Source organism: Sus scrofa, chromosome 14 (assembly GCF_054392235.1).
Source record: "Sus scrofa isolate SSC_HxYL_T2T_F1_AM1 chromosome 14, Sscrofa_HxYL_maternal_Yorkshire_Landrace_v2.0, whole genome shotgun sequence".
NCBI lineage: Eukaryota > Metazoa > Chordata > Mammalia > Artiodactyla > Suidae > Sus > Sus scrofa.
Window position 1 is genome coordinate 147270001 of NC_139396.1, and position 24974 is coordinate 147294974.

General features: G+C 48.2%; 1 protein-coding gene across 43 annotated transcripts in view; it reads left to right on the top strand.

The window, feature by feature from the left end:
• VWA2 (von Willebrand factor A domain containing 2) overlaps positions 1-24974 on the top strand; it is a 56049-nt gene that overhangs the window by 10245 nt on the left and 20830 nt on the right. For 39 of the 43 annotated variants that reach the window (XM_084994451.1, XM_084994437.1, XM_084994450.1 and 36 more), the window contains 4 exons: positions 3808-3882; positions 5184-5317; positions 12208-12317; positions 21130-21324. In XM_084994451.1, the coding sequence (XP_084850577.1) occupies positions 3808-3882; positions 5184-5317; positions 12208-12317; positions 21130-21324 (514 nt within the window). The remainder of the gene's footprint in view (positions 1-3807; positions 3883-5183; positions 5318-12207; positions 12318-21129; positions 21325-24974) is intronic. The other 4 variants (XM_084994442.1, XM_084994443.1, XM_084994441.1 and 1 more) reach the window with 1 other exon arrangement.

The window sequence follows — 24974 nt, forward strand, 5'->3', positions numbered from 1 at the left end:
GGGGTCCCTGGAAGCCCAGGCACAGGAGAGGTTCTGTTCCACCAGCAGTTCTTTGTAGCCTGCCTGGTTTATAGAGCACTTGATCTGACCATCCCTAGGTTGTTCAGGGGAAGCCCAGAGAGGCTGTGTGACTTGCTTGGGGTGACACAGCTATCAGTAGCAGGGCTGGGATGAACACCCAAGCCCCTCCCTTCCAGGCTGCTCCACCTCCCCCCCCCCCCCCCCGCCGGCCACCGCCCGACTCTGGGCTCCTCTGGGGAGACAGGAGTGTCCCTGAGATCTCGCTCTAAGCCCTGGCTCTCTTAGCTGTACAATGAAAGGGTTTAAGGAGAGGAGTGATTCTCAGTCCTGCCAGCTCTTAGCACCACCCATTCCCCCAGCACACTCAGGTTCTGGAGCCCAGGTAGGTGGTCCTCGGAAGTGTGGGCTGACTTGGCTGGGAGAGGAAGCAGCAGTTCCATATGCAGTGGCTCCCTTTTCCATGGTAATTTCCTCAGAGTCCTGAGGTAGTTTCACAGGGGCACAGTGGGGATGTCACCCAGGCACCCGCTCCCCTAACACCTGGCATCTGCCATAACGCTGAGCACGTGGTACAGTTAAAAGAGCCAGGTCACCTCTGTGGTAAGTTGTCCCTGCTCTCGGAGCTCCTCCTCCCTCCCATGCAGGGACGATGGCTGCTAGTCGCCACCTGGAGAATGTGCAGCTAAGACATTTAGTATTTTCATATAGGACCTTAGGGATTCCTCAGCTCCTGGGCCCTTTGCCAATCTTTCATGGGCTCGTTCAGGAAAGTTTAGTGCCTCCCTGCTTTGACAACAGGGTCAAGGATGTGAGCAGTTTTGTGATTCATTTGGTCAAATTGTGCAGAGGGCTGGGCTGGGCTCTGGGAAGGACAAGTGGAAATCTTCCCGCCCTCGGGGAGCTTCCGGGGGAGTGGGCGCTCCTGGGGGCACCGCTGCATCGTGGGATGGGCTGCAGTGGGGTCCCACGAGTTGGCAAGATTTTGATAACATATGGATGCAGTGAGGCAGAAAGCCTCCGTTTTCTGGAAGACCAATTTGCTGAATTAAGGCATGTTTATCGTGTTGTTTTGGGGTTTTGGCAAGGGGAAGCGTTACCCCTGCCTCTGTCCCAACATCTGTTGTCTTTTATGGAAGGGGAGGAATTTTCCCCTTTAATTCTGTCTGCTGTAGTTCAGGGCTTGTTTCTGCCTCTGGTGGCAAAACGGCAGTGGCCGACTCTTCAACCTCATGAAAGATACGTATTTGTCTGACAGCATTTGACTGTGGAGCTAATGGCTGGTTCAGCATTTTCGGCCTAGAAGCATCTTCTCTGCAAGTAGAGATTGAAGGAAGGGCATGTTAGGTGAGCGGAAAGTCCAGGTTAGGGTCGGGGGAGAACTAGACACTGGTTTGGTTTGTTATCTGGGGACTGGCGAATGGGCAGAAGCCACAGAAGGTGGAGCTGGGACCAGCCGATGGGCAGCCAACTAATGAACCAGAACTTGACATTATTTTTTTGGCCTTTTCTTCCAGCTCTCTCTCCTGGCACTGGCAAATGCCCCAGAGCCCACCTTCCCTTCTATTGTACGAGTCCTTCCCCGCCCCCAGCTGGCTCCCTCTCCTCTCCCTCTTTCCCCAGCAGCACCCTCATCTCACATTCCTTCTCCTGCCCGCCCCCCCCCCGGGCCTGGCCTGCCCCTGGGCTCTGCCCACCCACTTTGTGCCCTCTGTGCTTATCTGCCGGACACCGATGTTTATAAGCACCTGCACGTACACTTCTGATATTGACCACGTACAGCAGGCTTTTCCAATCATCCCTCCAAAGGGCACCTCATTGTCTTCAGGGCTTTCATGGTTGGCTCGCTGTTCAGTACTCCTGGCGTGTTAACCTGCCCTCAAAATTTATTTTGTAAATGTTATTGACTGCTCACATGCCATTATTACCATTTTACTGGGAATCATAGAGGAGAAAAAAAAAATACGTCCATGAACTTCCTACCCTGACTTTTTAGCCCTTGTTCATATGAGTTGAGCTGGTTGAATGTATCAGTGATTACTCGTGCCCTGTGTTCTTGGGTATTTGTCATCACCAGTGTTCCTCTGAAGCAACACTGGAGGGAGTGTCTTGGTGCTCATTTTCTCTTCTCTCTCTCTTTTTTTCCCCTGCTTTTTAGGGCCACACCTGCAGCATATGAAAGTTCCCAGGGTAGGGGTTGAATCGGAGCCACAGCTGCCAGCCTACGCCCCTGCACTGCAGGGATCTAAGCCACGCCTGAGACCTGCACCGCAGCTCACGGCAACGCCAGATCCCTGACCCACTGAGTGAGGCCAGGGATCTCATCCTCAGGGATACCAGTCAGACTTGTTTCGGCTGCGCCACAGGAGGAACTCCTTCTCTTCTCTAAAATTGTTTTTCCTTTGGATCAACTCCTAGGTGTGATACTATGGGGTCTATCTAAGGATGTGAGCATTTTTATGATTCTTAATTCATTTGGCCAGATTGTTATCCAAAGGAGTGGTACCAGTTTAAAGTGCCACCATGGGAAAAGGTTTTCCTGGTTTAACCTTTCTCCAGTTGCACTTTTTTTTAATCATTTTTTGTATATATATTTTTGCTGCTGTACAGCATGGTGACCCAGTTACACTTACATGTATACATTCTTTTTCCTCACATTACGTGTTCCATGATAATTGACTAGACAAGAGTTCCCAGTGCTACACAGCAGGATCCCATTGCTAATCCATCCCGAAGGCAACATTCTGCATCTATTTACCCCAAGCTCCCAGTCCCTCCCACTCCCTCCCCTTCCCCTTTGGCAACCACAAGTCTCTTCTCCAAGTCCATGATTTTCTTTTCTGTGGAAAGATTCCTTTGTGCCATATATTAGATTCCAGGTATAAGTAATATCATGTGGTATTTGTCTTTCTCTTTCTGACTTACTTCACTCAGGATGAGAGTCTCTGGGTCCATCCATATTGCTGCAAATGGCATTATTTTGTTCTTTTTGATGGCTGAGTTGCATTTAGATTTAGAACTCGACTATCTAAATTTCATATTTAAAAGGGTATCCAGTTGAGTTAAATTATTTTGCCACCTGTTGGAAAAATTTCCCTTGTGCTTTTCTATGCATTCTATTTCTTCTATGAGTCATCCATTCACATCCGAGGTTAACTTTTAAGACAGGGAGCTGCACCCTGAGGGGCACCCAGTTATTATGTTATTATGCCTAACCTGGGAGGAAGCTCATCAGACTCACAGGTTCTCTGTATACTCTCTGTAAAAAATGAAAACTTTTCATTTTTGTCTTCAAGATACCCAAATTTATTTATGTATTTATTTACTTCTTTTGCTTTTTAGGGTCACACCCGTGGCATATGGAGGTTCCAAGGCTAGGGATCTAATTGGAGCTGTAGCTGCTGGCCTACACCAGAGCCACAGCAATGTGGGATCCAAGCCATACCTGTGACCTACACCCCAGCTCACAGCAACGCCGGATCCTTAACCCACTGAGCAAGGCCAGGGATTGAACCCGCAACCTCATGGTTCCTAGTCAGGTTCGCTAACTGCTGCGCCACACTGGGAACTCCAAAATACCCAAATTTAAATCAGAGATACCTGACAGAAGTGGGGTGACAGGGTTTATTTATGTTATCTCTCTGGTAATTTTGAAAACATGTTATCATTCAACTTCTCTGCATTGCTCTTTCTTTCTTGTTACCTGCTTGTTCTGGTCACATAACGTGGGGACTAAGACTCCTCCCCTCCCCACCTCGTAATGACAGCTTCTGGGGTTTTCTCTCCTAGCGCCCCCATCCCTCTCTCTTCAGGAAATCCACGTAAGCAAGGAGATCGTGCGGAAGATTTCAGCCGCCAGCAAAAGTAAGTCCACGTTTTACTCGACCCTCCAAACAACCCACTTCCGCCTCTGTGTGATGGATCCACGGGATGCCGTGTTACTCTGGGGACGCCACGCCACGCCTCTCCTTTCGTGCTGTGGCCCGTATCATTGCCCCACACAGGAGCCGGACCGAGTTCCTTTCCTGGGTAGAAACCCTAGGAAAATTCCTGTCGCCAAGTCTCTTGGCGTGTGGGTCAAGGTCTTCCGTGAGGTGACCACCGTCTCCCCAGCCAGCCTCGTCTGCTGCCATATTCCTTCCACTCCTCCCCACTCAGCATCCCTCCGCATGCTCAGGCCATGCCCGCCCTCTCAGAGGCCCTGCAGTCCCTTCCCTCCTGGAGAACCCCCACCACCACCCGGTGCTACTGGGTGGCACCTTCTCCCTGGTGCTTCTCTGACTTCTGCTCTCTGGCATCTTCATGGCAGGATGACAGAGCTTGGACTCTGGAGCCAGACAGCCTGGGTTTGACTCCTGGCTTCAGGAAAGTTCCTGCATTTCCCTGTGCCCCGCTCTGCTCATTGTCGCCTATGGGAACACGAATTGTAAATCTACCTAGGGTGGGGGTGGGGGGCTAGGGAGCTGACACCTAAAGGGTACAGAGATTCCTTTTGAGGAGGTAGAAAATGTTCTCTATTTGACCATAATAGTGATAGACTATATCAGTGACTAGACTAAAAGCCATTGAAGTGTGTACTTTAAATGGGTGACTTATATGGTATGTGAATGATATCTCAGTGTAACTGTTGAAAGATAAAAATCACCTATCTCAAGGTGGTTATGAGAAAGAAATACATCAGTACGTATAAAGTATTTAAAGCAGCACCTGGTGTACAGGAAAGAAGCAGTCAGTGCTGGTTATCATTTCTTAGACTCTTAGGTGATGCAGCCTCATGTACCAAGGTGCCTGGCTGTGTCCCAGACGCGATCATGACCCCCAAGGGCAGGAACCCCGGCTCTTGGGTATCTGTCACTGGCCTGGTAGCCCCTTCCTTTCCTATGGCTCAGTTAGTGTTGTCGAATTAGGCTCTCCCATTATTACACAGATGCTCATATACAGTCCTGTCTATGAACCTCATGCCCATGGTAGGTATGTGCCCCTCACTGCACAGGAGGGCCGCCTCTGGCCCAGAATTTCTCCAGTGTTTATCTCCCATTATGACAAGAGGCGCTTGGCCCACCTCAAGATTGTTTCCGCCTCCACTCTGCTTTGGGAATAAGATCTTCTTGGGACCAGACTGCAGGGAAGCTGGTTGTCACCCTTTCTGTCCCACCCTCCTCTAGTGATGTGGTGCTCGGCAGCGGTGGACATCCTGTTTCTGATAGATGGCTCTCACAGCATCGGCAAAGGGAGTTTTGAAAGGTCCAAGCACTTTGCCATCACGGTCTGTGAGGCTCTGGACGTCGACCCCGCAAGGGTGAGTGCACGTCTCTTGACTTGGTGTTAGGGCGTCTTTGGTCGCAAGTGACAGAAATCTCATCTTAAGCAGAAGAGGGCATTAACTGGCTTGTGGAAGCAGGAAGACCCAGGGGGTGAATCCTGTTTTTAGGCACGATGGGATCCAGGAGCTCAGTCCCTCTCCTTTTCTCCTCTTATTTTGCTTTCTTCTGTTGGCTTCCTTCCCAGGCAGATTTTCCCTACATAGCAAAGTTGCCCTATAGCGTCTTTCAAGTTAGTTACTCTGCGAGAAAGAAAGTGGACTTCTTTCCCTGGAGAGCTCTGATTGGGTAGATATAGGTCACATGACAATCCCTTGACCAATCACAGGAGTCAGAGGGAAAAGATTGTCTAGGCAGACCTGAGTCGTGTGCTTGTCCTCATCCTTGGGGTTGGGGAGGAACACTTGGATTTCTCACTAGAAAGAGAGGGTGTGTTTGCATGACAGTGGGATGGGGAAAGCATGCTGGCAGATTAAAACGACAGCTTCCTCTAACGGCTAGGGTCTTCATAGCTGAAACACAGCTCCTTACCTTCTCTGTGCACTTGAAAGGAACAGCCCCTGCCTGATAAATCCAGCTGGTCTCTTCATCTTGTTCATCCTGGTTCTAGATGAGAAGTCTTAAATATCAGTAGCGTGTGCTAGCTGCAGCTCTTGTTGGTAAAGGGGGCATTTTGGAACAACTCAGTAGAAAAACGGGCAGTGAACGCAGGCAGTTCCCAGAAAATGAAACACAGGTGCCCCTTTGATGTAAGAAAAGATGCCCAATCTCACTCAATGTAATAGCACATCTTCGGCTGATGTATCCCATTTTCCACTTAACTGGATTAGCAAAAATCTGAAATTTTGTGTGGTGCTCCACTGGCAAGTATGTAGGAAACTGGTGTTCTCATGCAGTACTGGTGGGAATGTACAGCCTCTCTGTGGGGAGACTCTTAACAGGGCCCATCAAAATTGCAAAGGCTTGGACCCTTTGACCCAGTACTTTATGCTATAGATAGCCCTACAGGTGCAAAATAGTGCACATACCAAATTATTCCTTGCAGTGTTGTTTGCAGTCATAAAAGATTTCAGGCAACCCAAATGTCTGCTCACAGGGGACAGGTAAATACATTATGGTGCCTTCATATCGTGAAACACGGGGCAGGTGCAGGAAGTGAATGAGGAAATTCTCTGATGGGGAAAGACACCAAAACAAATTGAGTGTAAAAAGTTAGGTATAGACGGCATGTGGAATATATTATTTTTTATCAAAAATAGAGGGAGCTGAAAAGGGTCTGTCTCTGTATTCGCTCGTATGTACGGGAAGAAACCCCGGAGGGATCTGTGAGAGGCTAAGAGCAGTAGCTTCCCGTTGAGGGGGAGGGGGTAGGAACTGAACACATGGGGCCCAAATCCAGGGGGAGGCTCATGAGTAGAAACTTTTTAATGGGTCTTGAACCATGTGAACTGACTTAAAAGTCCACTAAGAATTTCAGAAGGGTATTTTGGTCTGGAAAACTATAATTCCTTGAATTAGGGACTGGTCACAATACAAGATAAGGAAGTGGTTTTCCAAGATGACGTTGCTGGGTTAATCCTAGAAAAACCTCTCGGATTTAGGAGGAGAAGTGGCTTTCAACAAGGGCCAGACTTTCTCCAGAATGGCCTAGCACCTGGGGAGGGTGAGCATGTTCGAGACCTCAGGCTGTCTTGCACGGTCAGAGCCAACATCATTCCGTCTAAGCATGTAGAGCCCACACGTTCCAACCACAAAGTCAGCCCATCGCAGCCCCTCAGAGGCTGGGGGCCAAGGACTGCTGAATCTGTACCCTCCTCCTTACAGGGCCCTGCTTTTATAGTCTTTTGTCTGTCAGGGCCACACCCGTGGCATATGGAGGTTCCCAGGCTAGCAGTCCAGTTGAAACCACAGCCACAGCAATGTGGAATCTGAGCTCCATCTGCAACCTACACCACAGCTCATGGCAATGCCAGATCCCCAACCTACTGAGCAAGGCCAGGGATCAAACCCACATCCTCATGGATACTAGGTGGGTTCATTAACCACTGAGCCATGATAGGAACTCCAAGGGCCCTGCTTTTAAAAGGAAGTGATTCCCTGTGAAGTTTTTCTAATTTTTTCATGGAGGAAAAGATCGAACACTGTTGACCTTGGCATGGATGTAGGATGTCCTGAAATGGGTAGACTGGAGCACCTGGCAGATGGCAGGTTGGAAGAGAAGAATCATACAGATTATTTCTTTTTATTTTTCATTTTTATTTTTTGATTTTTTTGTCCTTTTCTAGGGCCGCACCCGCGGCATATGGAGGTTCCCAGGCTAGGGGTCCAGTCGGAGCTGTAGCTGCCAGCCTGTGCCAGAGCCACAGCAATGCCAGATCCAAGCCGCGTCTGTGACCTACACTACAGCTCACGGCAACACTGGATCCTTCACCCACTGAGCAAGGCCAGGGATCGAACCCACAACCCCATGGTTCCTAGTCAGATTCGTTAACTGCTGAGCCATGACGGGAACTCCCGAAGAGCTGTACAGATTCTTAGAGAATGTTTTACAGATGAAGAAACAGACTCAGAGAGGCCATGTGACTGCCAGGGTCATGCAGCAGTCTTAGAGGAGCGTTAATTGTGGAAGAACTGGGGCTCTTGTCTTTCAGCCCAGGGCTTCACATTCTGCTGTCACAATCGCATAGCACGTGGACAGCTGGCACTGTGGCGGTATGGGTGTGCGTGCGTGCGTGCGTGCGTGCGTGTGTGTGTGTGTGTGTGTGTGTACATGGAAGTGGGGGCTGCTGATGGAATTCAGCGTCCTTAAAGAGAGGGTGAGAAAAGCATGACAAGAAAACTTCGGGTGCTGCTCTTGGGAGCAGCTACTCTGACCCATGGGTCCCCAGAACACAGGGAATTTAATCTCAGTGTTGCCGAACCACATCTAGAATATGGCATTTTCAGGTTAAATATTGGCAAACCAACAGTGCCCACAACAAGAAGACAAAACAATGAGAGGCCTGGACATTCCCATATGAAGGAACTTGATGTCATTTTCATGGGAATGAGGGTGCCAAGTGAATCCACTGTGTTAAGAGGACAGAGTCTGGTGTGAGTTATACTTGGGCTCGTCCTGAGAAAACATTCTGGCAGCAAGGCTTGTGGAGCAAAGGAGTTGTTTATTCCATGAGCAAATGAGCACCTCCACCTCCGAGCTGCTCAGACTTGCTGGAATTGCTAGCAAAGGGTTTTTGCATTCGGGTGATTTCAGGTGGTTCAGTCTGACTTGTGGCTTCAGGTCTTCTGGTTTGCTGCTGCATTTTCGTGTCATTGTCTTGTTACCTCCATACACAAGGGATTTGATTTGCACCTTATTTTACTTGCCGGGAAGAAATTTTCAAGTAGCTGTAAAGGAAAGCTTTTTATGGAGGCTCTGCTCTTGAGGTGGATTGAAGGTGTTTGAAGTCTCCCTCTGGACACTTAAGCTGAGAAGTGCACTTCCTGGCTCTAATATCATGGTTGTGGCAGAGTGATTACAGTGTGGTGAGAAATCTGGGCGGGCTTGCTTCTGAGCATACAGTAAACTGAAGATAAAAGGTACCCATTTTGTTCCTAAACTGCCAATTAAATTAAATGCCTAAACTACTGACTTAGGCTGTTTTCCATCTTGTTTTGTTTTGAAGTTGGCTCCTTCCTGTTTAATTCAAGTAAATACACCCAGCTGTTGGTCTCAAGGGCGTTTTTAAAGTCATTAATTCACATGGTTAAAAAAAAAAAAAAAAAGGCAGTGAAAAGTCTCCCTCCCATCCATTTGTTCAGCCCCCACACCTGCTCTCCTGAGCATCCTTACAGAATCCCTTCATGCAAATACAAGCAGTATGAATGTATAGTCTAATTTTTGCCCTTTTTATACACACTCTTTTATCCCTTGCCTTTTTCTCTTCGTGTTCTCTTGAAAGTCTTCCCATCTCTAGGTAGATAGGTAATACAGGTATTAATATAGGCATATGCCCTTTTTTGTTTGTTTTTTAGGGCCATACCCATGGCACATGGAAGTTCCCTGGACTAGGGGTCAACTCGGAGCTACAGCTGCCAGCCTTTGCCACGGCCACCACAGCAATGTGGGATCTAAGCCGTGTCTGCCACCCACACCACAGCTCACAGCAATGCCAGATCTTTGACCCACTGAGCAGGGCCACGGATTGAACCCATATCCTCATGTATACTAGTCTGGTTCATTACTGCTAAGCTACAACAGGAGCTCCCATATATCGTTTTTAATAGCTGATTAATGTTCCATTGTAGCAGTTTACCAAGGTTTAATTAGCCAACCCCATACTGATGGGCATCTGCTATAACAAATGTATTGTGAGCTTGTAAAGACATCATTTCACACATGGGGAAGTATAGTTGTCGGATGAACTCCCAGTGGTTCCATGCCATAGTAATTTTCAGTAAATATTGATAAATTACCATCTATGGATGCTAAAACATTTATGTTCTTACAGAAGTGTTTGAGAATACTAGCTTCGCCCTGCAAACTTCATATCTGGCTTTTTGCTGCATTTCAACATGACACAGTCAAGCATCTTTGCTTATTAAAGACGCATTTTTATATTTCCTGTTCTCTGATCTCTGTTTATATCCTTTGCCCATTTTTCTATTGGATTGTTGGTCTTTTATATGTCAATTCCTAGACACTCTTCATGTGTTTGGGAAATTAACTGTCTCTGACATGAGTTGCAAATAATTTTTCCTTTTGTTTTCATTTTTTGGTTGAATTATGGTATGTTTGACCCTGTAGAGTATTTCTTCTTGTGGTCAGATTGATCAGTTTTCCTTCACAGTTTCTGGATTGCAAGTCATAGCAAGGACTTTTCTACTTTGAGGTTACAGAGGTATTCTCCCAATTTTTCTTCTAGAGCTTTTATGGTTACATTTTTCACATGTAAATCTTGAAACCATTTGCAGTTTATCCTTTGTTCTTTGGCGGGAGGCTCTCCTGTTGTTCTTTCTGACTAGACCATGTTTTTCCTACTGGTTTGAGATGCGTGCTTTATCACATGCTAATTTCAACGGAGAGGTCTAATCGGGAGCTGCAGCTGCCAGCCTATGCCACAGCCACAGCAACGCCAGATCCGAGCCACGTCTGCGACCTACACCACAGCTCACGGCAACGCCGGATCCTTAACCCATTGAGCAAGGCCAGGGATCGAACCCGCAACCTCATGGTTCCTAGTTGGATTCGTTAACCACTGAGCCATGACAGGAACTCCAGAAACTCATTTTTGGAATTCTGTACTACTCTGCTTTCCAGTGTCCATCTTCCCCACATGCCCATCCAGGACTTATGTTTCTTCCTACCTAAGATGCCCGATGGCTCCTCCTCAGAACCTCCTGTGGGAGGAAAGTCCAATGGGCCGTGCTCGCTGGGAGCAGGTGCAGCCGGTCTGGTGTGGCCAAGAGCTTTGTTGGGCTCCCAAGCACCAGGCCTGCTCAGGGCTCAGCAGTGAAGGAATTCACAGAGCAAGCAAAAGTCAGAGTCATTGTTTAAATATGACTCACTTGTCACATTTGCAGTCCTGGCCAGAGAATAGTAACTGAGAACGTAGTTTCTCCAGAAGTTTTGAGGGCCAGTGACTGGGTATAGGGGTTAGGCCCTCAAGATGAAACTTAAATGTTTGAACTCGTCTCTACTTGACACATGCTTTTTTTTCTTTCTTTTTCTTTTTCTTTTTTTTTCTTTTTTGGTCTTTAGGGCCACACCTGTGGCATATGGAAGTTCCAAGGCCAGGGGTCAAATTGGAATTTCAGCCACCAGCCTACACCCCAGCCACAGTGACGCAGCTTCTGAGCTGCGTCTGTGACCTACACCACAGCTCACAGCAACTCCGGATCCTTAACCCACTGAGCGAGGCCAGAGATTGAATCTGCATCCTCGTGGATACTAGTCCAGTTGGTAACCCACTGAGCCATGGGGGAACTCCCGGCACAGGCTCATCTTAAGGGTCCAGAGAATGACTTTACTCAGTTTCCCTTCTCTGGTTTTGCAAGGCATTGGATTTTCTCACCTGGCCCTCTGAATTAGGATGCAGAATCTGGAATCACCAGCAGTTCTCATTCCCTCTGCTGCAGCTCCAATATTGCTTGTCTCCCAGTTAGAGAGCTGCCTGTCCCCCTAGTCTGACTGTGGCCTGGAAGTCTGAACCTTCCCCTAGCTTGGCAGGAGCAGGCCTGGAAGGGCTGCTCCCTCAACCAAGGATGGGTGGATGGTGGCTACGATTAGCCATGAGCCACCAATGATGGTGGCTGTGTTTAGCTTCTGTGATGTCCCTGGTTGGGGGTTTTGCTGAAGGCCTGTGCTGGCCTCAAAGAATTCATAACTGTAACTGAGCCTTAGTGAAAATCACAGACAATGGCCAGGCTCCCTTTCTTATTAGCTCTGGGCCAGACATATCCTCTGCCTTTTGGTATTTTTGTATTTCTCTAGCAATGATGTGGGTATGAATAGCATCTCCGTGGATGGAATGAAATAACGGGTCGAGGTGCTTAAAACAGCGCCTACCTCTGGGAGGCAGTCAGGAAGTGAGCAGAGACCCTAAAAGCGCTCACAGCTCAGTCCAGAGAGCTGTCAGAACAGAGGCCCAATTGTGGAGGGCAGGGCAGGGCAGGGCAGAGCCGGCGGATTTGACTGTCTCCTTCCAGATTCTCCTTCTGGCCTTTGGAACTTCCTCTTAGGGAGATGAAAGAAATACCACCACTGGTATTTGTGAGTGGGCAGGAGGCAGGGTCATTAACCTTTCTCATTAACCCTTCTCATCTCCTCTTGGGGATGTTTGTGACTCGACCCCGCTCTCGGCCCCTGGCCCCCTGTCTCCCACTGCAGGTCAGAGTGGGAGCCGTCCAGTTCGGTTCCACTCCTCGGCTGGAGTTCCCCTTGGATGCATTTTCAACCCAACAGGAAGTGAAAGCAGAAATCAGGAGGATGGCCTTCAAGTAAGTACGATCAGGGTTGGGATGAAGCTGGCTGCCCTTGGAATTGCCTTTCAAGGCTTGGGCCGCCTCTTGACCTCACACAGAGTGAGAATTCCCTTCTCAGGGCTGCCCCTGATCCTGACACATTGATGTCCCGGGTGGAAACTTAAATGCGAGTTTAAAAAAAGGCAGTATTTCTTGTTATTGTATGGAGTCGTCGGTGGCCTGAGAGAATGGGCTCGTGAAGGTGAAGATGGGCTAAAAGTGTGGGGGGGGGGGCAAGAACCCTAGGTCCTTCTCCCAGTTCTGTCCCCGGTGACCAAGCAGCTAGAAGGATTCAACACACTTCTCAGAGCCTTTTTTTTTTTTTTTTTTTGGTCTTTTGAGGGTTGCACCCGTGGCACATGGAGGTTCCCAGGCTAGGGGTCCAATTCGAGCGACAGCTGCCGGCCTACACCAGAGCCACAGCAACGCCAGATCCGAGCCGCATCTGTGACCTACACCTCAGCTCACAGCAACACCAGATCCTTCACCCACTGAGCAAGGCCAGGGATCGAACTCGCAACCTCATGGTTCCTGGTCAGATTCGTTTCCACTGGGCCATGACGGGAACTCCAAGCCTCCTTTTTTTTTGATCTGGAAAGAGTAAGCGCTCCTCATTACTGAGAGTGCTTGAAAAATGGAGACTAGCTGTTTGTGTGCTCACACACGTACACACCCTATAAGTATATATAGATAGTGGGTCATAGTTTTACTCACATTCTATGTCGGCTTATGTGTATATATGCACGTACATATGTGTGATACATATATTTTGTGTATGAATATTTTTATGTGTATCCTATACACACACACACACACAGATATATGGATAGGAGTGTGTGTTATACATATACGTGTACACACACACACACAGTGTTCTTCATAAGCCCTCGCGGATGAACTTGCTGGATCCTCTGTGGTCCCTGCTGCCCCTTGCCGTAGTGTCTACTGAAGTCCCACTCCAGTCCCTAGTGCCAGCCGTGTTTATTTTATGTTGGAGTATAGTTGATTTACAATGTTGTGTTAGTTTCAGGTATGCAGCCCAGTGATTCGCTTATACACGGACATATAGCCATTCTTTTTCCGCGTCTTTCTCCATACAGGCTATTACAGAATATTAGCAGAGGTGCCTGTGCTATGCAGTAGGCCCTTGTTGATTATCTCTTTTATATGTAGTAGTGTTTATATGTTCATCCCACACGCCTCATTTATCCTCCCCCCACCTTTCCCCCTTGGTGATGATAAGTTTGTTTGCCAAGTCATGAGCCTCTTTCTGTTTGGTAAATAAGTTCATTTGTATCCTTTTTTTAAGATTCCACATATAAGTGATATCATAGGGAATTTGTCTTGCTCTGTCTGACTTAGTGTGATCATCTCTAGGTCCATCCGTGTTGCTGCACGTGGCATTATTTCATTGGTGTTTGTGGTGGCCTGTCATTCCATAGTATGTACATACCACATCTTCATTACCCATTCCTCTGTCAGTGGACACTTAAGGTTGCTTCCATGTCTTGGCTGTTGTAAATAGTGCTGCTCTGGACTTTGAGGTGTGTGTGTATCTTTTCGTGTTTGGATTTTTTCCAGATAGATACCCAGGAGTGGGATTGCTGGATGATATGGTGGTTCTATTTCTAGTTTTTAAAGGAACCTCCATACTGTTTTCCATAGTGGTTGTACCAATTTACATTCCTACCAACAGTGTAGGAGGGTTGCTTTTCTCCACACCCTCTCCAGCATTTTTTGTTTGTAGACTTTTTGATGCTGGCCATTCTGACTGGTGTGAGGTAGTACCTCATCGTGGGTTTGATTTTCATTTCTCTAATAATTAGTGAGATGGAGCATCTTTGAATGTGCTTCTGGCTATCTGTATGTTGTCTTAGGAGAAATGTCTTTAGGTCTTCTGCTCATTTTTGATTAGATTGGTTTTTTTTTGAAATTGAGCTGCATGAGCTAGCTATCTGTATGTTTTGGAGATTAATCCCTTTTTGGACACTTCGTTTGCAAACATTCTCTCAGACCCTTATGTAGGTTGTCTTTTACCTTTTTTGGGGGGAGGGGGAGCTTTTGTCTTTTTAGGGCCATACTCGTGGCATATGGAGATTCCCAGGCCGGGGGTTGAATCGGAGCTGTAGCTGCCTGCCTTCACCACAGCCACAGCAACGCGGGATCCAAGCTGCATCTGTGACCTACACCACAGCAATGCTGGGTCCTCAGCCCACTGAGTGAGGCCAGGGATCGAACCCCTGTCCTCGTGGATCCTGTTGGGTTTGTTAACCACTGAGCCATGTTGGGAACTCCGGGTTGTCTTTTACTTTTGTTTATGGTTTCTTTTGCTGTGCAAAAGCTAAGTTTAATTAGGTCCCATTTGTTTATTTTTGTTTTTCATTACTCTAGGAGGTGGATCCAAAAAAATATTGCAGCAACTTAACATCAAGGGTGTTCTGCCTATGTTTTCCTCTAAAAGTTTTATAGTCACCGGTCTTACATTTAGGTCTTTAATCTATTTTGAGTTTATTTTGCAAAGGCCGAAGCTGTGAGATCCATTTATCAGCCTCAGGCCTCTCTCTGTAGGCCCCCCGTGCTCTCAGTAGTACCCACACTGGGCACAGCAATCTCAGGCTGTTTATCTTTCCTTTCCTCTGCCCATGGGTGCTCTGAACAGAATGAGGGGCAAGTTATTTATAAGAAAGTTCAAATAAAAAGCGTATTAATATTTTTTTTAGGAGTTCCCGTCATGGCTCAGTGGTTAACGAATCCAACTAGGAACCACGTGGTTGCAGGTTCGATCCCTGGCCTCGCTTAGTGGGTTAAGGATCCAGCATTGCCGTGAGCTGTGGTGTAGGCCAGTGGCTACAGCTCCAATTCGACCCCTAGCCTGGGAACCTCCATATGCTGTAGGAGCGGCCCTAGAAAAGGCAAAAAAAAAAAAAAAAATTTTAAATGATATTAATGTACATTGACCTTTCCCTGTTTCCTTGGGGCCTCCAAGAAGAGTTCCTATCGAGAACAGTGGTGGCCTCGCTTCTGTATCGAGGCCCTAAGCACACTGAGCTATACTTGTCAACGTGGATCTTTGGTCAGATGGTCTGAGTCGGAATTGCCTAGGGAGTACGTTCAAGTGCCTGGGCTCTCCCAGATCGACCACATCACTCTGGGCAGTGCTGCTTGGAATCTGCACTTCTAAAAGGTCTCTTCTCTCTGCCTCCCACCCTCCTGCCCTAGGAGTGTTATACACACTCACATTTTTAAGCAGCTTTCTTGAGATATAATTTAAATACTATGAAGTTCACAGACTCAGTGTGTACAGTTCAATGGTTTTGAGTATATTTGCAGGGTTGTGCAACTATTACCGTAACCTAATTTTAGAACCTTTTCATCATCTCAGTAAGAATCCTCCTAAATAGACATTTCTCCAGAGAAGATACATAAATGACCAATAAGCACATGAAAAGATGCTCAGTGTCATTGGTCATTAAGGAAATGCAAGTCAAAACCATAATGAGGTATCATTTCACACCCACTAGGAAGGCTAAAAGGGAAGACAGACAGTAACAAGTGTTGACAGGGATATGGAGAAATTAGACCCCTCCTCTGCTCCTGGTGGGATTGCAAAATAGTGCAAGCACTTTAGGAAATGGTTGGGCAATTCCTCAAAATGTTAAACAAATAGTTACCATGTGTTCTAGCAACTCTACTCCAAGAGAATTGAAGACATATGCCCGCACAAAGCCTTGTACACTGATGTTTGCAGCAGGGGTATTTCTAATAGCCAAAATATGGAAACAGTACAAAACTCCAATGGATGAATGGTTAAATAAAACGTGCTTCATTCATCAAGGCAAAAATAAACATGGAGTTCCCATTGTGGCTCAGCAGAAATGAACCTGACAAGCATCCATGGGGACGCAGGTTCGATCCCTGGCCTTGCCCAGTGGGTTAAGGATCCAGTGTTGCTGTGAGCTATGGTGTAGGTCGAAGACATGGCTTGGATCTGGTGTTGCTGTGGCTATGGTGTAGGCTGGTGGCTACAGCTCCAATTTGACCCCTAGCCTAGGAACCTCCATATGCCTAGCCCTAAAAAGACATACACACACAAAAGCAAAGAGAAACAGACAGGACTACATTAAATTCAAAACCTTACACACAGCCAAAGAAACAACAAAATGAAAAGGCAGCTGACTGAATTGGAGAAAAGTTTTGCAAACCGTGTGTCAGTAAGGTGTTAATATCTAAAAAATGTAAAGAACTCATGCAAGCAGTAACAACCCAACAGTCTAGTTAAAAAGTTGGGCAGAAGAACTAAGTAGACATTTTTCCAGTGAGGACATCAAAATGGCCAGCAGGCAAGTGAAAAACACACTTAGTTAAAACATACCAAGTGGAAGAAGCCAAGACCTAAATGGCCACTTATTATATGATTTTGTTTATGTAAAATAGTCTGGAATAGGCAAATCTGTGGAGACAGAAAGTAGATTCGTCATTGCCAGGAGATGTGGGAGAGGGAGTGGCGACTGGGTGTAAGGCTTTTCTGGGGGGGGGGTGAAGAAAATGTTTTGGGCTTAGTGGTGATGGTTGTGCAATTTTGAATTACACTAAAAACCACTGAACTGTGTGTTTTAAAATGGTGAATTCTATGGTATGTGAATTGTGTTACTATTGATATAATATTTGATCATGAAACTTTTGTGCCCGTTACATACACACAAACATTTGCAGAAGAAGTTACCTGCTGTTGTAAATTTAGGACTGAAAGTCAAAAATGATTGGGTGACTTTGACTTAAACGACTCCGCCTTGCTCTCGTGTGGAAAACGATGAGCCAGTTGCAGGGATTTGGTACTGAGAGGCACTTTTTAGAGCTCACCTGGTGTCTCTTCCAACCCCTTATTTTCTGGAGGAGGTTGCTGAGGTCGAGGAAGGGCAGGTGACAGGGGATTTGGCCCGGACCACAGGGTCGCACTGCTGGTCCAGTAGCCCCCATGGGACTGTCCTTCCCCACCTCACCCCACCCTCCCCTTCTCCTCCCTCAGTGATGAGTTGAGCCTCTTCTCAGCAGGGTCGAAAGTCATAACTACAGGCTGGAGCGTATGATTCATGACCCAAGAAGTGCAGAGGCGCACTGAGCATGCGCCCGATGAGGGCCCTGTGGGTGGAGGAAGGGCCTCTTTACGTGTCTGGACAAGGTTGCCTCTTCCTCGGGGACGTGCGTGGTTGGCCCTTGTGTATCCCAGGATGACTGTAAGACAACAAGCAAGAAAAAGAGGCAGTAACTGATTCTTTGGCTTCGGTCTTGGGGTCACCGAGGACACCGAAGATTAAGCCACTCTGTCACGAATCAGAACAGAGGCATGTGGGCCGAATGGGATCAACACCCTCCCCAGAGCCCTTCACCCCTTTTCTTTGGGGGCAGTTTGAAACTCTGGGCTGATGAGCACAGCTCTACCCAAAACCCGTTTCACTCCCCTTCCCAGACAAAGGCAGTCCCCTAAAAGCAGATTTTGAAATGGCTAAGAAACCACGGTCACCAGCCACCTTGCTACTTTGTGGTAAGAAATACTGCCATCAGACCTCCCAGTGCTGTACCTCATGGTAACACAAAATTGGTAAAATGCAGCCAGCAATTGGCTCCCAAATGCCTAGAACCCTGGCCAAGGAGTAACAAGCTTGTTCCATCATCTCATTAATTTCGCCATAGCAAAGCTTTGCATTTTGTGCGATTAAATTTTTTGGACCCCATCTGTAGCTTTGTGAGAGTTATACTGTGTTAGGCTCTGCAGAAAGAGCACACACCGTTTCACCTTAGCCCAAAGCCTTTTATAGCAGCTTAGTCCCTTAGTCCAAACCCCATTAACATTTTTGTTTGTTTGTTTGTTTAGGGCCACATCCCCGGCATATGCAATTTCCCAGGCTAGGGGTTGAATCAGAGCTGTAGCCTCCTCCGGCCTACACCACAGCCACAGCGACATGGGATCTGATCCATGTCTGCGACCTATACCACAGCTTACAGCAATGCGGGATCCTTAATGCGTTGAGTGAGGCCAGGGATTGAACCTCTGTCCTCATGGCTACTATTCAGGTTTGTTACCACTGAGCCATAGTGGGAACTCAGAAACCCCATTCACATTTAAATATCATTTTTAGAATAGTTAAAATGACAAAACACTTTACCCTTTTTTTAAAAAAACTTTTATTTGGGGTGTGTTTTTCCATAAAGCTGCATTATTTTCCATGGGGATCCTTTTGAATGGTTATGTACTACTGCAGTGAACTGAGCTATTACAGTGTGTTATATCAGTCACATTTAGTTTGATTCCAGGATTTTTGTGCATTGCCAAAACCATCACCACCACCAAAAACTCCTGTAATCACCATCCCTGTACCTGTAGTGAGTATTCTTATGAATTATTTTTCACGTCTGTTCCATGCACTACCTGCATCATAATCGCAGGAGGTGGGGGTGGGGAGACAGGTTTAAATCGAGATGCTCAGGCCTGGTCTCACACCCACCCATGTGGACTCTGGGAGGATGGAATCTGAGAATCCCCAATATCAAGTCTCCTGAGGTACTTTCACGCTCACCAGAATATGAGACTAAAAAGATAAACTTCTTGGAATAGGCTGCTAGTTGGTTCATTAGAACTACCACTGATGGAGCGCGTACTAGGTACCAGGGGGCACTGGGCCCAGCATTCTGTTAGGTTCCCTACTTTAGCAGGTGTTACAGGAGTCTCTGGTTACGTGACTTTGCCCAGCTCAGCTGGCCGGTATGTCACAGCTCTGGGATCTGTGTCCTTGTCCTTCCAGTCCGTGTGTTGCTGTCAGCAGACATAAACAGCAGCCTGTCTGTGAGCCTTCACTCTCTGCCTAGTTTAGTCCTGTTGGAGAGAAATTAGAAACATCTTCTGGCTTCAGACATCCGGGTCTGGAGCCAGACACTGAGCTCAGAACAGACTCAGCTAGAAACACTGCACGGAATAAAGAAAGTGGAGGGAGTGGGGTTTCTTCTCCTTTCCCAGGGTCCAGGAGCTGGCAGGACTCTTACCTGAGCTTGGTCGGTCAGGGTCAGAGGTGAGCAGGTCAGGTGCAGGGGTGGAGAGGGTGGGCGGCCCAGGCATTTGTGTGCCGAGGCATGTGGGGTGTGGATGCCCCAGTGGACCTGTGGCCTGGTCCCTCATGTCCTTGAAATTAAATTTCCCTCTGACCACAGGCTGGTGGCTATGAAGAGGGGGGCCCAGACCCACTCGGAAAATCTGGATTGAAAGGGAAAATCAAAGCATACCTCTGGAGGGACCGAGGGATTTGGGGACCACAAGCGCTTTTTCTCCGATCCCGAAGCTTTGAACCCCTAGGAAAGAAGTACTATTTGGATGGGTGGGGAAGGGCGCTGTTTTGAGGAGAGAAGGCAAAGCCTAGCTGGGAAATAGGTAAGGATGCAGGGCCTCAGCCAGAGCCATGGGGAGAGTGCCAGGAGGAAGGCGCCCGGAGCGCCCGCTTTTGGTGAGTGGGGTTTTGTGACAATTTAGGCAGAACTACAGAGTAGGGGTCAGCAAGTCTTTTCAGCAAGGAGCCATAGAACAAATATTTTAAAGCTTTGCCGCCACGTGGTCTCAGCATCGCTAGTACATAAATGAACGGGCCCCCGTTTTCATGCCCATTTGGCCCACAGGCTGTAATTTGCTGGCCCCTGGAGAGGAAATGACCACTGGCTTTGGAATCAGCCTGGCTGGGTTTAAACTCCAGTTCTCACCTCCCCTTACCTGGTGAGGCAGGTGACTGGACAGGCCGTGTAATGCGATGGTTAGGAACTTGGGCTCTGGAAGTGGAGGGCTCAGGGGTCGAGTCCTGGCTCCACCACTCACGATCTGTGTGACCTCTCTCTGGACTCATGTATCTCAGAGCTGTGCTGAGAATGGTGTGAGCCAAGTACCTTCACACACACACACACTCTCTCACAGCACAGTGGTGCCAGGCACATGGCCAGTGCACAGTTAATAAGAGCAGTTAGTGTTACTGGTCTCTGAGCAGGGGATTCCTCCTCGGCTACCGTCCATGGACAGATTTGCCTAAAATCTATTGTGGTGAGTCCTTCTTTTCTGCCCAGTCGACACCCAGAGCTGGCAGGCCTCCCTTTGAGGACTTGTCCACCAGCATTCTGTGGCAGGATTTAGTAGGGATTCTGCACTAGGATCCCAGGCTCAGGCAACAGTCTTTGTGACTGGGCTGTGAGCATTAGAGCATCTTGGCATCCTGATGAGACGGGACCGTCTTCACCTGCCCTGATGTGAAAGTAGTCAAATGATTCAGCCTTTCAGCACCCAACCCTGAACTTGGAAGTGGGCCGGAAAGGCCTGATCATGGAAAGGACCCTCATCAGACCTTATATGAAAGCTCTGTCCTTCACGTTCACGGATTCTTAGGCAGCTCAGTTACCTGCTTTCCCACCTCGGGACATGTTGACCTATAACAAGAAGGGCGTGGCACAGGGCTGGGGGCTAGGGGCTGGGTGTTAGATGGGGTGGGAATTGTCCTCCAGACATCCGTGGGGAGAGAAAGCAAATACACACAGCAAGAATGGCATTATTGCATAATACAACAGCTGGGCAGTGAGTGTCCAGGGGAAAACTCCATTTCTCTTTGCCTTGCTATGGTTTAGATGGGGAGGGGGTGACATCTCATTGCTGGAATTGTCCCTTTGAGCCTCTCCTGGGAGAAGTGTCATTTCAGGCTCTCATTCCACCTTCACCGCTGGAGGACTGACTCATTCTTTGCTTTTTCCTTCTCGGTGAGCTCAGAGGAGGGCGCACAGAGACAGGCCTTGCTCTGAAGTACCTTCTCCGCAAAGGGTTCCCTGGGGGCAGAAATGCCTCTGTGCCCCAGGTCCTCCTCATCGTCACCGACGGGAGGTCCCAAGGGCACGTGGCCGAGCCTGCCGAGCAGCTGAAGCAAAGGGATGTCACTGTGTTTGCCGTGGGGGTCCGCTTCCCCAGGTAAGAGACTTGGTCACCCTGGGTCAGCCCTCTGGGTCAGCCTGGGGACTTCATAGCCACAGAAAAGAGGGGAGCTGGAAAGCCATCCTGGTCCTTCCAGGATCTGTGTTTCCCTTGCTTTGCCATATCGTCTGTCGCCTGCGCACGGGGAGCTCCAAGTCTTTGTGAGTCTGAGTTTGCATCATCTTTAATTTAGTCCAGATGGTTGATTTCACATGCCAGAAACTTTATTTAGACAGAGGTTGAAATTCATGGACACACCTCACTGCACTGAGTGGGTCAGGGACTTCAGTGCCATTAATATTCTTTCTACCCCCAGTTGCATTGTCTGTGCCGTTTGCTCAGCCTGGTTCTCTCAGGAAGCTGGGACTGTGGGTGTGGACAGCACCCCAGCTCACATCTTGCCATGAGAAACAAAGACTCATTTCCCCAGTTTCAGGTTGAATAATCCAAGAATGTGCTCTGCTTAGTCTGCGTCCCAGACCCACTCCTGAGACCAGGAGAGTCGGGGTCCATGCCTGGCTGCCCCCTTCTCTAATTCCATTTCTCCAGATGCTGAAATAGGCCTTCCTAGAAGAGAGGGGGCACAGGTCCTCAATGCTCTCAGCCCTAAAAATGGAGGTGACCTTTGGGGCTGTCATTGTGGGGATCAAGTGAAGTGACTCCTGTCTGGGCACCTCGCCTTTACGTAGAAATCTCTGTGACTTTTAGTGTGGTTGTTCCTTGGTATTCAAAGAGGGCTGCCATAGACACCAAAACCCTCGGATGCTTATGTCCCTTAGTTGCCCCCCATATCGGTGGATGTGGAACCCAGATAGGGAGGACCAACTGCGTTTTTTATTCTCTCAATCAGTAAACATCAGTTGTCTTCCTTGCACCAAACACTATTCTAGTTCTCAGGGTGCAGAGACAATACAGAACTCTGCCCTCCTGGAGCTTCTGTTCTAAGAAAGGAACTAGATAACAAGAAAGTGAAGGAATAAATAAGTAATACAATTTCAGGTGGAAATAAAATACAAAGGACAAAAATAAAATTGGTAAGAGGTTACAGAGTGGTGGGCATGGGAGGACAGCTATTTTGTTTTTTGTCTTTTTACAGCCACACCTGCAGCATATGGACATTCCTGGGCCAGGGGTCAAATCAGAGCTGCAGCTGTGCCCTATGCTGCAGCTTGCAGCAACACTGGATCCTTAACCTACCAAGGAAGGGCTGGGATTGAACCCGAATCTTCAGAGACCATGTCGGGTCCATAACCTGCTGAGCCACAACGGGAACTCTAGGACAGCTATTTCAGACAGGGGGTTCTGGCAAGGCTCTTTTGAGGAGTTGGTTTTTTGAGCAGAAACTCAAGTGAAGTGAGGAACAAGCCTTCCAGAAAACAGGGAAAAGAGGAGGCAAGATAGGCAAATGGCACGTGCAAAGGCCCTGAGGCAGGAGCAGCTAGCTTCGTGTATTAGAGAAACAGTAAGACAGCCAGGGAGTGGCTGGAGCCCAGCAAGCAAGAGGTGAATGGCAAGAAATAAGGTAGAAGAGGAGCCAGGTCTAGAGACATGTGAGTTCCTGTAGAGACTTGGAAGTTTGTTGTGAGTCGTCTGGGAAATCTTTAGGGGCTTTGGAGCAGGGAGATTCCATGAATTAGCTTACATTTTTAGAAGATCACGCTGGCTGCCAGGTAGAGAATAGGCTGGTGGATGGGGCAGAGGGAGAAACAGTAAGAGGGGAAGTGGAGACTCTCGTTAGGAGGCTTGGGAGCAGCTCACATGCAAGGTGATGGTGGCTTGTAGTAGGGAAGCAGCTGTGACCCTGCTGAGGCGTGGTTGGCTATTGGACAAGGCAGACCAGTGGCATGACCAGCTTCCTGGATGTGGGTGTATTGAGAGGAGAATCGAAGCTTTTGGCCTGAGCCCCAGCATGAACGCTGGTGCTCTTTATTGAAATGGGAAAGACCAGGAGAGGAAGAAGGCAAACGGAGTTCTGTGTCAGCCCCTTCTGAGTAGAAAAGCTGAGCAGGGAGGTGGATATAAGAGAACCCAGGAGAAAGGACAGGCCTTGAGACTGAAATTGAGGATGGTATTTAAAGCCTGAATAAGATCGCCTGGAGGGAGAGAGCAGCATGAGAGGACGACCAGGGACCAGCATGTCCAGGTCAGAAAGAGGAAGATGAGAGGAGGCATCTGAGATTGCAGGTACTGCAGGGCTGTCCTGCACTGTGCTGTGTCCTGGTGGCAGTGGTGACCACTGCTGTCATTGTTGGCACTGCCAGTAGGTTGGTATTAAACACACGCTGCGTTATCGTTGGCTCTTTCTGTGTCCTCAGATATAAGGAATCTAAGCCCTTTGAGAGAGGAGAGGGGACATTGCTTCACGGCTCCCTGCCCCCCCTCGTCCCCACGCAGTGCTGAAAAGAGGGCCTTGCATATAGTGGTTGCCCAAAGGTTTGTCACGGAGGATGGAATCTACTACAGGGTGGAAATACTGGCCTGTGCCTGGGCTTTTTCTTCAACTACTAGCTGGACTAGTGCTTCTCGAACTACAAAAAACAGACAAAATTGGAGTTCCCACTGTGGCACAGTGGGCTAAGGATCCAGCGTTGTCTCTGTGGTGGCTTGGGTTGCTGCTGAGGCTCAGGATCAATTCCCCAGCCCAGCACAGTGGGTTAAGGATCATAGGTCACAGTTGCACCTCGGATTCAGTCCCTGGCCCAGGAACTTCCACATGCCATAGATGTGACGACAAAAAAAAAAAAAAAAAAAAAAGACAAAATAGAAGCTCAGATGCTTATTATTTGACCCAAGAGACATGCAGTGACTCTGATAAGTTGCCATACAATTAGTTTCTAAATGCTGTTGTCTGTGCTTATCAGATTCTGAATCAGGGTGAAACAGTTTGGGGACTGCTCTGGCATCCTTTGAGCATCCCTGGCTTAGAGAAGTTAAGAAGCTATTGCCCAGGAGAGAGGAGCCATCGCCCAGATCTGAAGGGCTGAGCTGCAGACACAGGAAGCCTCTGAGGAAGCCTGCTGGGCTCCCAGGCCCACCTGATCCCTCCCCCCACCGTTAGCAAGAGGCCAGCCTGCTGTCGACCAGAGGTTTTCCAAGTGTGTTCCTCGGACCAGCAGTATCAGCATCACCTGGGAGCTTGTGAGAAATGCACACACGTGGGCCGCTGTCCATCAAATCCAAAACTCTCGAGTGCAAGGAGGCTCAGTCTGTGTCTTCTGGCCCTCGGTGATTCTGATGCCCGCCCAAGTCTGAGAACCACTGCAGCGGGCAGCATGAGGCTCTGCCTGAGAGTAAAGCCTGCTGCTGCTTCAGACTCCTTTAGTGTATATTGAGCCGCTTCTCTGATGGTCTCACCTCTGGCTGAGCATCTGAATTACCCAGGGAGCTTTTAAAAAGGTCTCTTTGGGGGCCCGGGGAGCTGCCCACCCAATGCTAATGTGAGCTGGGAACTGAGAAGCCCCTTGGGTGTTCCAGGCGCTGTCCTAGGTACTGGGCAAAAGGTGGCTTCAGAGAATGGAGAGTTTTACATAAGGGAGTCTGGAGATACATGAGGGTTTTGCCATATTGCCAAACCTTGGTCTGTTTTGGTGAATTTTTGAAGGGCAGGATGCCATATGCATTACTGACTGTCTTGTCTTCGTAAGAAC